Raw genomic sequence first — 13204 nt, 5'->3', positions numbered from 1 at the left:
AGGTGGTAGCTCCGCCTCTAGTCCTGCCTGGTACGCTGTCCCTGGAGGGGTCCTGGGACCTCACAAGGCTCACCTCTCTTCCCTTGCAGGTCAAAGCTTCCAGCTCTGCCATGCTTCCCCCTGCTAAGCACATTCTCTCTCAAGGCCACTGCAGCCTCTCACCCGCACCTTCCCTGGCCGTGGGTCCTACAGAGGAGGCCTGGTGGAAGGAGCTAAGGCTCAGCGGGACCGCTCAGGAAATGCAACTTTAATTGGCCCCAGCCCTTTTGTCTGGGTCTAGTAGTCCAGGGCACAGATTAGGGCCACACCACGCTTTATCCAGTGTCGCTGGGGCTGGTCAGTGGGGATCTCCACGGCAATGACGTAGTTTGTGGAGTGGCCGGTGGTCGATAGTGTTCCTGGAGCAGGCGAGAGGGGAGGAGGTTAAGTTCGCTGCCTCAACTGGGGCAGGAACAGGGTATAAAGGAAGGTGGTCCCTTGGTGACTGAGCTTGGGACAAGGAAGGGACCTGACCCAAGAGGAAGCCTGTCTGGCCAGTGTGGCCCAGGCTCAGACCTGCCCTGGGTTACTGCACCTGTTAAGGACTGGAATGGGACAGTTGATACCCCTGCTCATTCCCTGCTGGATCCAGCCTGGGCCTACCCATCCTGTCTGGGCCTGTTGGCTCCTGGGAACCTCCATTGGCAGGCTGGGGCTCCCAGGATCCAACATGGGTCTGCTGAGGGAGATGAGAGTGGTGAGCTCAGGGGCCACTCCCCACAGACTCAGCTCAGCCCCTGGGCACTACCCTGCCTGCTGCTGGACCAGCTCTGTCTGGGCCTCAGGAGTGCTGACTGACCTCTGCCAGCCATCTCGTTCAGCTAACCTGGGTCAGCCTAACTGGCCCAACCCTGGGCCCTGCCTATGGCCTTCCGTGTGGTGTAGGCTCCCCCGCCCTGGGTCCATACCAGCACGGGTCAGCGTCTTGTAGATGGGGCACAGATAGAAGTCCTGGTCTTGGACCTTGCGGTTGGGCGTGGGCAGGAGCCAGATAACAGCCATCTCTGTGTACAGCTCCTTGGGCCGAGACTCAGCCAGCTGGAAGGCCAAAGGGTCCCATCGGGCGCCTTCCAGGAACAGTCCGTGGATGAAGCACCCCTCCTTGGGCCTGGTCTTGAGCTCTGACACTGACTCGCGCATCACCTGGTATGGGCACACAGATGCCTCTCACATATAAACTGCAGAATCTGGGGTAGGATTTGGGTCCTGAGGGCTCTGCCTGCCCCAGCATCGGCTATTTTAGCTGGTAGCATATAGCCTGCGCCCCAGCCCTAGGGATTTCCCTGGGGCCTATAGTCTCTTCCTGACCCCCGACCCCGGCTCAGGAGTTCCCTGATCCTGCCAGCCAGCTGTGGCCTCAGTGCCCATCCCACCTGGGCCACACCCCCCGGCCTGTCACCTGACCTGACCCTGGCTGAATTCAGACCTTGAAATCAAAGGAGATGGTGTCGATGGAGATGACAGATTTGCGGGCATAGTTCTGCAGAGTGCCTGTCAGGAAAGCCTGGGGGAAGAAGAAGCCGCTGATCCAGAAGACGGCTGGGATGCCCTCGGAGATCCAGGTCTGTAGGAAGTCCAGGCGCTGCAGCAGGTCCAGGACCCATGAGGACAGTGGCTTAAGCGACGGGTAGGCCTTGGCCTTCCAGAGCTCGGGCACAGAGTTGTTGTACAGGCTGGCAGCCATCAGCTCCAGCTGTGAGGACATCACCACCAGCCCCTTGAGGGCCTTGAGCAGGTCTCTCAGCGACTGTGTGATCACTTGTAGCAGCCGGTTGTACCTACAGAGCCAGTGGCGAGGTGGAAGGCAGTGGTCTGGGACTGTGTGGCCATATCCGCACTCCCCAGTTCTAGGCCATAGAGAAACAATGACAGAACATAGGGGCTAAGAGCATAAAGCCAGGTCGGGTGGCCCGAGTACCAATCCCAGCCCTGGCTGTTAGTAAATATATGACCTTAGATCCCTTAACCTGCTGGGGCCTTGGTTTACTCATCTGTGAAATGGGGATAATATGGCTGAGTTAGAGGTTGAGTTTATAGCACTTCGCATGGCTCCTGGCCCATGGTAGCCTTTGCTATCATTTCTCTACAGCCCAGGGGCCCGCTGACTCAGAGCTGGGGCTAGCAGGGGATTACCGAATGACCTCCTGTGCTAGCACCGTGTTCATTGACTCTTCATACAGCACAGGGTACTTGGTCATGACCCACTGCAAGTTGACAGGGTCGGGCACCTTGATCAGAATGTTTTGGGCCACGTCCTCCACTATCTGTGAGGGCAAAGGGACACAAATGGGTCATGGGTGGCCCCCATTAGCCCGTGTAGGAGTCCCCTCATTCAGCGGAGCAGGCAGGATAGTGGACAGGAGACTGGCCCTGCATTGGGTGGGCCCCTTCCCTGCTGCCACAGACCTCCTCCCGGCTCTGGCCGCCTGCAGTGGAGGATTTGGGTTGTAGTTGGACGATGGTGCCAAGCAGGGTGTAGGTCTCGTTCTGGGCGAAGGTGATATTGGCGTTGTCATGCAGGCCAAAGATCTCTGGCATGTCGTTGAGTGGAAGGCTCTTGACGTAGGAGAGGTAGCCCTGCAGGGGGAGGAGGGCTGCGACTGAAGCCCCTCCCCTGCTCTACCTCCAGCCTGCAGGACAGCCCTCCAAGCAAGCACACCCCCGTACTCGTCATCTCTGGCTGCAACCTTTACGTATCCCCCTCTTACCCTCAGGACTCCATGGGCTCTGCTCCCTTCCAGCCCACTTCTCCCTGATGTCTCACTCCCTGCTTCTTCATTCAGGGACTCAACCCTGTCACAGCCCCTCCTCTGCAGGCCCTTTATGTTTCTGGCCCACATGCTGGGGTTCTCTACCTAGACCCTGGCTGCCCCGCACACATCTTAGCTGAAGCATCATGTCCTCAGGAGCCCTCCCTGACTGTATGGTCTGGGCTGGTGACCTTCACTGCCTCGCCTGGCAGCCTCAGAGGAGCCACCCCCCTGCCTCAAAGAGTAATTACCCTCAGGCAGGGGCTGAGAGGCAGGACTGAGCCTCTCCCCACAGAACGCGAGCTCCAGGGCTATCCTTGTGGGATGGATCAGTCAATGAAAAAGAGTGACTGGCCGGTAGGGGCCATGTCTCCCAGGACCCTCCACGGCACCCCAGGACCCCCACCCGGCAGGCCGCCTTGGGCACAGCCCTGCTGTGTGCTCACGTTGAGGTCGTAGGTGGGCTGGATCTGGTGGTAAACGCCCGAGGCGCTGTAGCTATGCTCTGGGAAGAGCACCTCGGGGCTGTAGAAGTCCTCTAGGATGTTCATGACGCAGCGGCGGTCCCAGTCGTCAGTGACACGGCCCCCGTAGTTGATCTCCCCTGCCGTGTACTTAAGGACCTATGGGGTGGGTTTTGAGCTGTGGTGTTGGAGAAGACCCGTGAGAGTCCCTTGGACTGCAAGGAGATCCAACCAGTCCATCCCAAAGGAAATCAGTCCTGAATATTCACTGGAAGGACTGATGCTGAAGCTGAAGCTCCAATACTTTGGCCACCTGATGAGAAGAGCTGACTAATTAGAAAAGACCCTGATACTGGGAGGGATTGGGGGCAGGAGGAGAAGGGGATGACAGAGGATGAGATGGTTGGATGGCATCACCGACTCAGTGGACGTGAGTTTGAGCAAGCTCTGGGAGATGGTGAAGGACAGGGAGGCCTGGCATGCTGCGGTCCACGGGGTCACAAAGAGTCAGACACGACTGAGCGACTGAACAACAACAATGGGTTGGGTGGGTCAGGCCCCCAGGCGCCCAGCTCCCCCCACCAGCCCGTACCCAGCCCACCTTGTAGGGGATGTGGTCATACTCGTCCAGGAACATCTTGAGCTGGCTGATGCAGATGCGCAGGTCCCCGTCTGTGAACTCGTAGGGGATGTTGAAGCCCAGGGGCCCAAACTTACGCCGCTCCAGGGCATTCCCGTGGAACAAACACAGAGACAGCAGCAGGCACTTGAACTCCATCACCTGCCGGAGGTGGGGGAGGGGAGGAGGGGCATGAAGGGTGGGGATGAAAATGGAGTGGCGTTGGCGGGGCGGTCCTGTGCCAAGCGTGTCTCACCTTGTGACAGGAGTTGAGGAACTCATCGCTGAGGCTGCTGTAAGACTTGAGGAGGTTGGCCTTGACCCCGCGCGGTGGCTCAATGGTCATTTTGGAGCCATTCTGTAGGATGGACACTGGGAACTTGTTGCTAGGCAGGCTGGTGAGCCACAGGCGGAAGTCCCGGTGCACCTGGAGGCCACGCTCCACATGAGCCCTGAGACCCATACCTGGTGGCCACCCCAGCACCAGGCTCTCCCCTACCCAGGATCCTGGGCCACCCTCGGCCTGACTCTACCCCTGGGACGGACCACTGGTTAGGAACATGGGCTTCGGCAAGTCCCAGGGTCACCTCTGTGCTGGGTGGCCTTGGCGGCAGTGACCTGAGGGGCTACTGGGAAGAATAATCTGGTTGACGCATGTTACACGTGTCCCTTGCTGAGTGCCCACTGTGGGGTGCGCTCGTTGAGCGTCATCTGTCCAGGATGAAGGTACTGGTGCCCCTTGGTGTACCTTGTCAGGGTTGATGTGCTCGATGAGGCGCTCCAGCACCGGCATCCAGCTCGGTGCCAGGTGGCAGTTCTGAAAGAAGACCCACTTGCCCCTCTCTATGGAGCTGCGCATCATGGCTTCCGCCCGAGGGCCCTGTGGGGACAGGAGCGCTGAGTGATGGGGGACCCACTGGCCAAGCCCACCGGCTCCCTCCTCCTCCACCACCCGCTTGCCCTGACCTGGCCCTGGCCCAGGGAGATGGCAGAGAGCTTCTTGGAGAACTTCATTTCTTCGGCAAATTTGTAGAGGTCAGCGGCAGGGTCAGTGCCCGGCGACAGCACGAAGATGAGGGGAGTGGTGGGGTTGGAGTCTTTGAACACCAGTGACAGGTTGGCTGTCTGCAGGGCGGAGAGATGCTGGGGTCGCCAAGAGCGTCTCCTCAGGGGCAGGCCACCAGGGCGAGAGAGGAGGCGCCTGGAGCCCCCAGAGTGGTCCCCAAGGGGTTTCCTGAGGGGACTTGGAACCTATCAGAGCCTCATGTGGTGGCTAAGGATCCTGGCTGACCAAGGCTACAAAGGGGTCCATGCAGGTGCAGCCAGGACCCTGGTCCCAGGGGGCGACTAGCCCAGGCGCCGGCTGACAGCACTTGCCTGGGGCTCAATGAAGCGTGGCTCCAGGTTGGCGGCCACAAAGTCCTGCATGGCATTGGTCACCTTGTCCCCACGTAGGCAGCGGAGGACCAGCAGCTTCTGGAACTGGTCCAGGTATTGGTCCCAGATGCCAGGCAAGGGCTCCCTGCAACAGTGCCCACATCCCCCTGAGAGCTGACCTGTGGTAGGACACTGGCCACAGGCTCTCGGCTTGGTGGGGGAGGCCAGACAGCACGGAGAATGCGGTGTCCAGGGGTGCGTGGCTGTGGGCACGGGAGAGATGTAGTCACAGCTGCGGGGCAGCCCTGGGCGGCCCCTCAGAGAAAGTCCAGGGCAAGCCTGTACCTGGGTCTCACTCCCTGGATGCACCTACCCTGCTGTGCCCCAGGCCCCAGCTCACCGGTGGGGCTCATGGCTGTCAAAGATGGCCTGGAATTCCGGCAGGTGCTTCACGAAATCATGGGTGAAGGAGGAGAAGGCCGGTAGGTTGGAGAGCGCCTGGATGTCTCTCCAGGCCCGGTCTGTCAGCCAGTCTGGGGCAGGGTTCTCACTCAGGACCGAAACGGAGCCTCCAGATAGGAGGTAGCGCCACTCGTTCTAGCAAGGGACAGAGGAGGCGAGCGCCCGGGCCCTGAGCCATGGGTCCAGCGCCCCACCCAGCAGAACCTCCTCTACCATCCTCAGCCAGAAAACTCGGGTGGTAGTCCCACAGGTCTGGGTTAGTGTTACCTCTTTCCCTTTCCCTGGCTGTGTGACCTGAGGCAAAAGATTTGACCTCTCTGAGCCTCTGTTTCCTCACTTGGAAAGTAGGAAGAATCAGGACTCTGCTTCCCAGGGGTTTCACAGGGGTAGGTCGGAGGGTTGCTGTGAGCCCAGCACCTGGCATACAGTGAGGGCTCAAGCAGTGGAGGAGGTCACTCTCAATGCTTCCCAACACACCACGAAATCCCTGGCACTCATGAGACCGTGAGTTGGGAGGCTCAGGACGGTCTCTGCTCACTAGTACTCTCAAGGTGCTGAGAAGGCCTGTGCACAGGGCCTGCTGGGTCACAGTTAACCCGGGCCTCCTGGGGTTTCACGCAAATAACTGTTTCCGGAGGCCTCTGCCCATCTGCCCTTGCTGTGCCCTCCTGCCTGATATGCCCTGTCCTTCCACCCTGTTCTGTCAGCTCGGCAACAGGGCAACCCCTCAGGCCATCTGTCCTTGACCGGGCCGTAGCTCCCTCTCTGCCACGCACCTGGTTGATCTTGCCCTGGTTCATCATGATGCGGGCACACAGCAGGAAGGCGAACATCAGCTTGTGCTTCTCGAAGAGGCTGCGGCAGACATTGCTGTAGAGGTTGTAGGTCAGGTAGTGGTTGATGTTGGCAATGCGCTTCTTCAGGTTGTCTGCAGGGCAGAGGGGTGATGGCATTGTGGGGACAGGGTGGGGGGCAGAGAAGAAAGATCCTTGGGGCACAGCCCAGCCCAGCCAGCCTCCCCAGCAGCCAAAGGAGCAGTCTGGGGCACACCCCCTTGGGGCATTTGCTCCGAGGAGGCTACGAGTGGGGTATGTGTTCGTACGTAGGGTGAGTCTGATGAAGGTGTGTACCAGTGAACCTGGGTGTGCGTCTACATGTGTGTGCCTGCTGTGGAAATCCTGGTGTGACACATCCAGGTGTGTCACCTCTGTGCCAGGGTGGAGCCTGGTTGTTTGGGTCAACATGTGCATCTGTGCCAGGGTTACCTGCCCTCTCTGAGTTGGCGATGCCTGAGAGGAAGATGTTGAGAAACCACTCGAGGGAGTACTGGTACATGGGGTCCACGTTGGCCAGGTCAGACACACAGAAGAAGAGGATCTGGGTGCGGACGGCCACAGGAACGTACTCCATGCGTGTGAGGTCAATGTCCTTCTCTGTCTGTTCTGCAATCCTGACCTTGGCCTGGGGGTGCAGTAGGAGGCTGCTTGTCAGGTAGGCTGGCAAAGAGCAGCAGGCAGAAGAGGGTGGTGATGTGGGCAGGCCTGGGGCAGGCGGGGAGAGGCGGGCAGGGGTGTGCGGGCAGTTGTGGACCTGGATCTCGGCAGCCTTCATCTTGGAAGCCTCCAGCACCTTGATGAGCTCCATGTCATCCACGGGGTTGCCCTCAGAGGAGCTGAGGCGGTACAGGATCTGGTCTTCAATGTCCTTCAGCTCCTGGCGCATCTTGGCGTTACTGACAATCAGCTGGTTCTTGGCTTCCTCCAGGTCGGGCCGCTCCTCAGCCACAACCTGGCCCAGCAGCTGGTCCTCTAGGCCGCTGCCAGGAGCAGGAGACATTATGTCTGTAGCACCTGGTGAGCCCTGGAGGGCCAGCCTCGAGCCTGCTTACCTGCCTACCTGTGCTCCTGGGGCTCCAAAGAGCCCAGCATCTCTGCTGGAGTCAGCCTGGGAGGTCTGACCTCAGCCTCAGGCTACAGGGCTAAGGCAGAGCCTGGATTCAAAGTGATTATTTCTCAGTGAGACCTCAGGTGGGAGCCTGGAATCCCAAGAGGGGCCAGGCAGTTGAATGCGGGAGCTGCTGGGGTCTCTGAGAAACTCCCTCTCAGCAGGAGGAGACTATGGGTGATGGGGAGGACCAGGCCTTAAGGGAATTTTCACCCCCTGATCCGTGGAGAGGTTCACAGTGGCCACTGTCAGGGAGGCCTTAGCACTCTGTGCGGGTGGCTGGCACAAGCTGCAGTGCCTGGGTGTAGGGCAGCAAGGGCAAGAAACAGGGCTTGGGTGCAGGGAGTCAGAGTATGCCCCCCTCGGGGCTCCAGGACAGCGCTGGGGTGAGCGCACAAGGGCCCAGCGAGGGCTGTGGGGAAAGGGCATCCGGATGAGGTGGGCTAGCGCTGCCCAGGGAGGCTGGGAGAGGGGCTCCAGACCCAGGATCAGGATGAACTGGGGGAAGCGGGGAACATTGGTTCTTACGTGGGAACAGTGCAAGTAAGGGGCATTGGTGGAAGGGCTGGAATGACCTGAAATGCAGACAGCCTGTGAGGAAGCTGGTGGGGTCTCCGAGGGGGAAAATCCCTGAGTCTCAGCCCAGGGGTGGGAGAGAGGCAGCCAGGTAGGTCCAGGCAGAGCTGATGCTCGGGGGGCTGGGGGCCAGGGGCTTACCTGGGTGACAGGGTGAAGTTGATGAGGGTGAGTCTGGTGGAGATCTCGGGTGTGTAGTGGGGGTTGGGCAGCTTGGTGGTGATGTACATCTTGAAGTCCTCGTGGTAGGGGATCACCGTGTCCCCCAGCTTCAGCACCGTGTTCCCCTGCTGCTTGTAGGTCTGCAGCGGGTGGGATGGGTGAGCGCTGTGGCCTGAGGTCCCACCAGTGAGGCAGGGGGAGGGGGCCGCCCCCACACCCGCAGGCCCACCTGCTTGAGCAGCACGGGCTCCAGGGCGGGATCCAGCTCCTCGCCCACATTCTCCAGGAGGCAGGGCTTGCCAAAGCGGATGGCATTCTCCATGCTGCGCAGGAAGTCGCGGTCGCTCAGCTTGAACACATCCAGCCCGTTGTCCTTCTCCTGGGGGCACGGAGTGGAGGGAGCGGGGAAGGGTCCGTGTGGGCTGAGAGCTGGCCTGAGGCTCAGCTACTCCGCATGCACCTACTAAGGCCTGCTGGGTGGGGTGGTGGCAGGGGTAGGCTCACCATGTTCTTGATCCATTTGTTGGCCTGGCCCTGAGGGTCAATGAAGTGGGTCCAGCGCTGGGAGAACTGGTTGATGACCCCATTCTCCACTGACAGGGTGTCGTTGGGGAGGCCAGCGATCTGTGAGGGACCAGGCTGGGTGGGGGGAGGCTCACACAAACAGGCCCGGTGGGGTAGCAGCTACCCCCAGCCTCATGCTCCAGCTGACCCCTTCCCCTTACTGCATCCTCTTGAGGGTGGAGGGCAGTACACGAGGTCTCAGCCCTCAGGACCTGCCGCCCGGCTATGGGCTGACTCCTGACACCCTCCTTCGCCGGGCCTCTTGTTTCTTTGCCTGTTGAGTCCTAGCTCAGTCAGACCATCTTCACGGAGCCATTGGAGCCCACTGGCCCTCCCAGCCTGTGTCCACACCTGGCCTGTGCCTACTGCCTCTTGGTTCTCTCCCTGTGTCAACTCTACCTGTCCTCCCCGCGCTCTGGACACTGCTCTCCTACCCCGCCCAACTCTCACAAGCACCCTTTGACCTCTCTGCCTGCAGTCAGCCAGCACCTGTGCCACTCAGCTTTCTCCTCTCCTGCCCACCAGCCTCTGACCGGCCCCAGGCAGGTTCAGGGAAGGCACCTCTAAGCAGACCCAGGAGAGAGGACGGGAGGCAGGCGGGGGCCTCCTGGCCCAGCCCAGAGCACACTGCAGGCCCAGCCCGGTTGCTCGAGCCCCACAGGGTGGGCACCTGCCAGGAGCGGATCTTCACGGGGTTCCCCAGTGTCCCGATCAGCGTGGGCTCGGCGGTGTGTGGGACGCGGTGGGCCACGAGCTGCTTGACCCAGCTGTCATACAGCACTGTGCGGTACTGGCCCTGGAGAGACACCAGACTCTGAGCTACCCCACCAAGACAGCCACAATGCCCTCCCACTTCCTCTGCACCCAGTGCTCGCAGCTGCACAGAGGGGTCCGCGCAGAGCAGGAGGCCTGAGCCCTAGCCCCACCATAGGGAACATCCTTGGCCTCCCCACCTCTCAGCCCCTTCCCAGGGAAACCGGGGGGATGACAACAGTGGCCACCCATCAGGGCAGCTGTGAGGACTGAGGGAGAGGTGCACAGCAAGCCCAGAAGAACGAGCTCAGCCTTCTGTCTAGAAACGCCAGCCCTGCATGGCAGGATTTCTGGCTGTTTTGGAAGCTGCCTTTTCCCCAGTACCCAGAACGGCTCCTGGCTCAGACAGGACATCTAAAAAAAAATGTTTGTTGAATGAGTGTGTGAGAGAAGAGCCACCCTCAGGCCACTACTTATGGAAGTGAGGCCTCACAGCGGGGCTGGGGCGGTCCTCACTGTGAAGGGGCCCAGGTAGGCCACAAAGCCGGCGGCCACCAGCACGTCCCCGAAGATGCTGTCAAGCATGTGTTCCAGGCTCTCCACCGTCTCCTGCCAGCGCACCCGCTCGTCTGACAGCCCGTTGATGAGCTGCAGGGACAGTCCATGGGGAGGCTGGCCCTGGATGTCCCTGCCTGGTGCAGTCCCCCCGACCAAGGTAGCTGGGGAGAGGGAAGGGACAGCCACCCCAGGACCACCCCCTCTACTGCTCAGGCCCCTCCAGCCCATGGGGGGCAGGCCGTGCTTGCGGGCCGTCCCCAGAGGGGTGCGCACCTTGTCAGCACGGCCCAGCCGCTGCTCGCACTGCTCACACTTCAGCTCCAGCTCCTCCTTCTTGGCGATGCACTCTCGGTACTTGGCCTGCATCGTGGCAATGCCATCCTCCACCTCGTGCAGGCGCTGCTTCGCCTCCTCCAGGATCCTCTGTGTCACCTCCAGGTCGTCCTGGGCCTCCCGCAAGGCTTGCTGCAGGCAGAGGAAACAGGGCCAGCTTTCCCGGTGCCCCCGGGGGAGCCCAGGCCGCCGCCCCTGGCCCCAGGCCTACCCAGCGCTCACCCGCTTGGGCTCCACGGCCTTGGCCACAAAGTGGTACTTGTGCATGGCGCGCACCCACTGGCAGATGGAGGTGCAGGCCTTGGACACCTTGGCGATGGCGGCCGGCTGGAACTCCTCATTGTCGATGTATGGCTGGATGGCTTTGATCACTGCCTCCCCAATGTTGTCCTGGGGATGGGAACCACGGGCTTGGGGCCGCTTCCCAGGGAGGACGGAGAGGACTCTGGTGGGTGGGGGTACACCCTGCTCTTGCCTCTATGCCCCGGGCAGGCTAGGGAATAAACACGACCCAGAAAGGCCGGAAAGAAGAGGAACTTCTGTCCCAGGATTTCAAAGAATACAATCTGAGATTTTTTCTTCCTCAAGATCTGATAACACATAGGTCCTATTTAAAACCCATTTAGAGACGAGGGCTGCTTCCTGGCTGACGTGGAGATGAGTGAGTGGTTCTAAGGTCCAACCAGGCATGTGTTCAAGTGCAAAACTCCCCACTCCCAGAGCGCATCACTCCTTCAGGGCTCTTGACCTGTGCTAGGAGAATACAGGTCTGTAGTTTAGGATGAACCCAGGAATCTGTACTGTTCATGAGCTCCTAGAGGTCAGAGCTTGGGACCAAGGGAGCCTGAGCGCTGGCCATGAGCCTCCTGCTTTGGCGTAATTGGAGGAATGGGGAGCTCTGTATGGAGTTCAGCTGTCACTGAGATGGGCCATTGTCTCTACCCTCCTTAGGATGTGCCCAGGGCTTCAGCACTGACACGTGGTGGTGGTGGGTGGCCCATGTGGGTGGAGAGAAACCTCCAAGAGGGCTGTAGGCTCCATCCCGTGAGAGCACATGCCCATGGATACTGAGAGCCCCAGACAGACAGGAAGAGAGAGAAATGCAGAGACAGACAGGTGTTAAATCTCAGGTGCTGAGACCGAGGGAGAGGCGACGTTGAGCAGCCAGGGAAGGTCTTGGCCAGGGCCACAGGGGTTGTAGGGAGAAAACGACAGGAGAGAGACTCTCCAGGTGGCAGAGCCTTGGAGTGACTGTGGGTGATTAAGGTCCCGTGGGCACTGGGGCCTTCCCAGGTCCTGAATCATCAATATCCATCTGCTACTGGGGCTGTTGCCCCCTGCCCCCTAGCTGGAGAGCTCCTCTGGGCCAGGGTCTGGTCCCCTCTGCTCTGTGACCACAGGCCTATGTGTGTTGCAGGCAGAGGGAGATGGGATGGAGGGCCCAGCTCTGTGGGGGAGGGGACAGTTCCTTCCCCCTGCCTCTGTGCCCAGCTGGCCTGGCACGCGCACCTTGTCAAACTTGAAGAGGCTCTCCAGGAAGCGGCCGGGGTCCTGCAGCAGCCCCTTGCCTGGCTCCCAGTAGTCATCCACCTTGGAGCCAGGCTTTTCTCCTGGGACCTTCTTGGGCTTGATGCCCTTCATGATGCACACAGCTTCGATGACCAGCTTCACGCCTGGCGGTGGCCGCTGCATGGCACGCACCTGGGGGCCAGGCCAAGAGTCGGGAAGGGGTAGGTCCCTTATAGTGGGCACCCCCAGGCAGGGACAGCTTACAGACAGGGTGGGTCCCGTCAACTGAGTCCCTACTGCTACAGCCCACAGGTATGCCCAGTGACCCCCAAACGTCTGTCTTAGCCCGTGGTGACTACTGCTCCCCCATGTACCCAGGCCTGGCCTAAAGGCCTTACACAGTCATTTCTCAGGGCGCAGAGCCTTCCTCAGGCACCTGCCTGGGTCCTCGGGGCTGATACAAGGAGGTAAGGGCAGGCAGCTGGGTTCAAGCTCTAGTTCTGCCCTCACCTCTTGACAGATGATGCTCACGAGATGTTCGAAGGAAAGCCTATGGGCCAGAACCCAAGGAGGCATCAGGAGAGATACCCAGAAGGGGCCAAGCCACCTACCTCAGTCACATCGTTCTTGTTGAGGTTGCGCAAGCTGGCCAGGGCTGCATCCAGGGCTGGCAGAGCCTCATCCAGGTCCTTCTGGGCATCATCAGCGATAGCTTGTGCCTTCCTGGCCTTCTCATTGGCCTTGATCTCCTCTGCTTGCACTGAATTCCGGGTCTCCTCAGCAATGGCCGTGTCCACCTAGGGGCCAGAGGTAGCGAGGCCCCACGGGTGGCCAGTCAGGGACCCATGCGCCCTCCTCCCTTTTCTCCTCTCATGTCTCAGTCTCCCCAGATGGAAGGGAATGAGGGTTGAGATGCCCCATTCTCCAAGGACCCTCTCGGCTATGACAGCCTGAGGAGATCTGGGAGTGCTAGCAGCCCCTTCCAATCCTGAGTGCTCATCGTGGGCCTGGCATGGGGCTCTGGGCTTTACGTGCTTGAGCATAACTGCCCCTGGGGCAGGACCCCCAAAACCCACAGGGCACCTCCATACAAG

The 13204-nt window shown here is 60.4% G+C and overlaps 1 protein-coding gene across 1 annotated transcript in view; it reads right to left on the bottom strand.

The window, feature by feature from the left end:
• Window positions 1-231: 231 nt before the first annotated feature.
• The window catches only part of DNAH1 (dynein axonemal heavy chain 1), a 77096-nt gene continuing 64123 nt past the window's right edge, over window positions 232-13204 (bottom strand). The window contains exons 55-78 of the mRNA XM_027522338.1: window positions 12722-12907; window positions 12111-12302; window positions 10824-10991; window positions 10542-10733; window positions 10227-10358; window positions 9628-9753; window positions 8898-9017; window positions 8623-8772; window positions 8373-8533; window positions 7302-7527; window positions 6977-7172; window positions 6488-6639; window positions 5650-5846; window positions 5250-5394; window positions 4839-4997; window positions 4621-4752; window positions 4129-4299; window positions 3855-4034; window positions 3236-3412; window positions 2446-2616; window positions 2173-2303; window positions 1466-1817; window positions 948-1182; window positions 232-398 (exon numbers count right to left, since the gene is read on the bottom strand). Coding sequence (XP_027378139.1) covers window positions 277-398; window positions 948-1182; window positions 1466-1817; window positions 2173-2303; window positions 2446-2616; window positions 3236-3412; window positions 3855-4034; window positions 4129-4299; window positions 4621-4752; window positions 4839-4997; window positions 5250-5394; window positions 5650-5846; window positions 6488-6639; window positions 6977-7172; window positions 7302-7527; window positions 8373-8533; window positions 8623-8772; window positions 8898-9017; window positions 9628-9753; window positions 10227-10358; window positions 10542-10733; window positions 10824-10991; window positions 12111-12302; window positions 12722-12907 — 4173 coding nt within the window. The 3' untranslated portion in view covers window positions 232-276. The remainder of the gene's footprint in view (window positions 399-947; window positions 1183-1465; window positions 1818-2172; window positions 2304-2445; window positions 2617-3235; window positions 3413-3854; window positions 4035-4128; window positions 4300-4620; window positions 4753-4838; window positions 4998-5249; window positions 5395-5649; window positions 5847-6487; window positions 6640-6976; window positions 7173-7301; window positions 7528-8372; window positions 8534-8622; window positions 8773-8897; window positions 9018-9627; window positions 9754-10226; window positions 10359-10541; window positions 10734-10823; window positions 10992-12110; window positions 12303-12721; window positions 12908-13204) is intronic.

Source organism: Bos indicus x Bos taurus, chromosome 22 (assembly GCF_003369695.1).
Source record: "Bos indicus x Bos taurus breed Angus x Brahman F1 hybrid chromosome 22, Bos_hybrid_MaternalHap_v2.0, whole genome shotgun sequence".
NCBI classification, from domain to species: domain Eukaryota; kingdom Metazoa; phylum Chordata; class Mammalia; order Artiodactyla; family Bovidae; genus Bos; species Bos indicus x Bos taurus.
The sequence above is the reverse complement of the archived record's forward strand: the minus strand, read 5'-3'. Positions and strand labels throughout refer to the sequence as shown.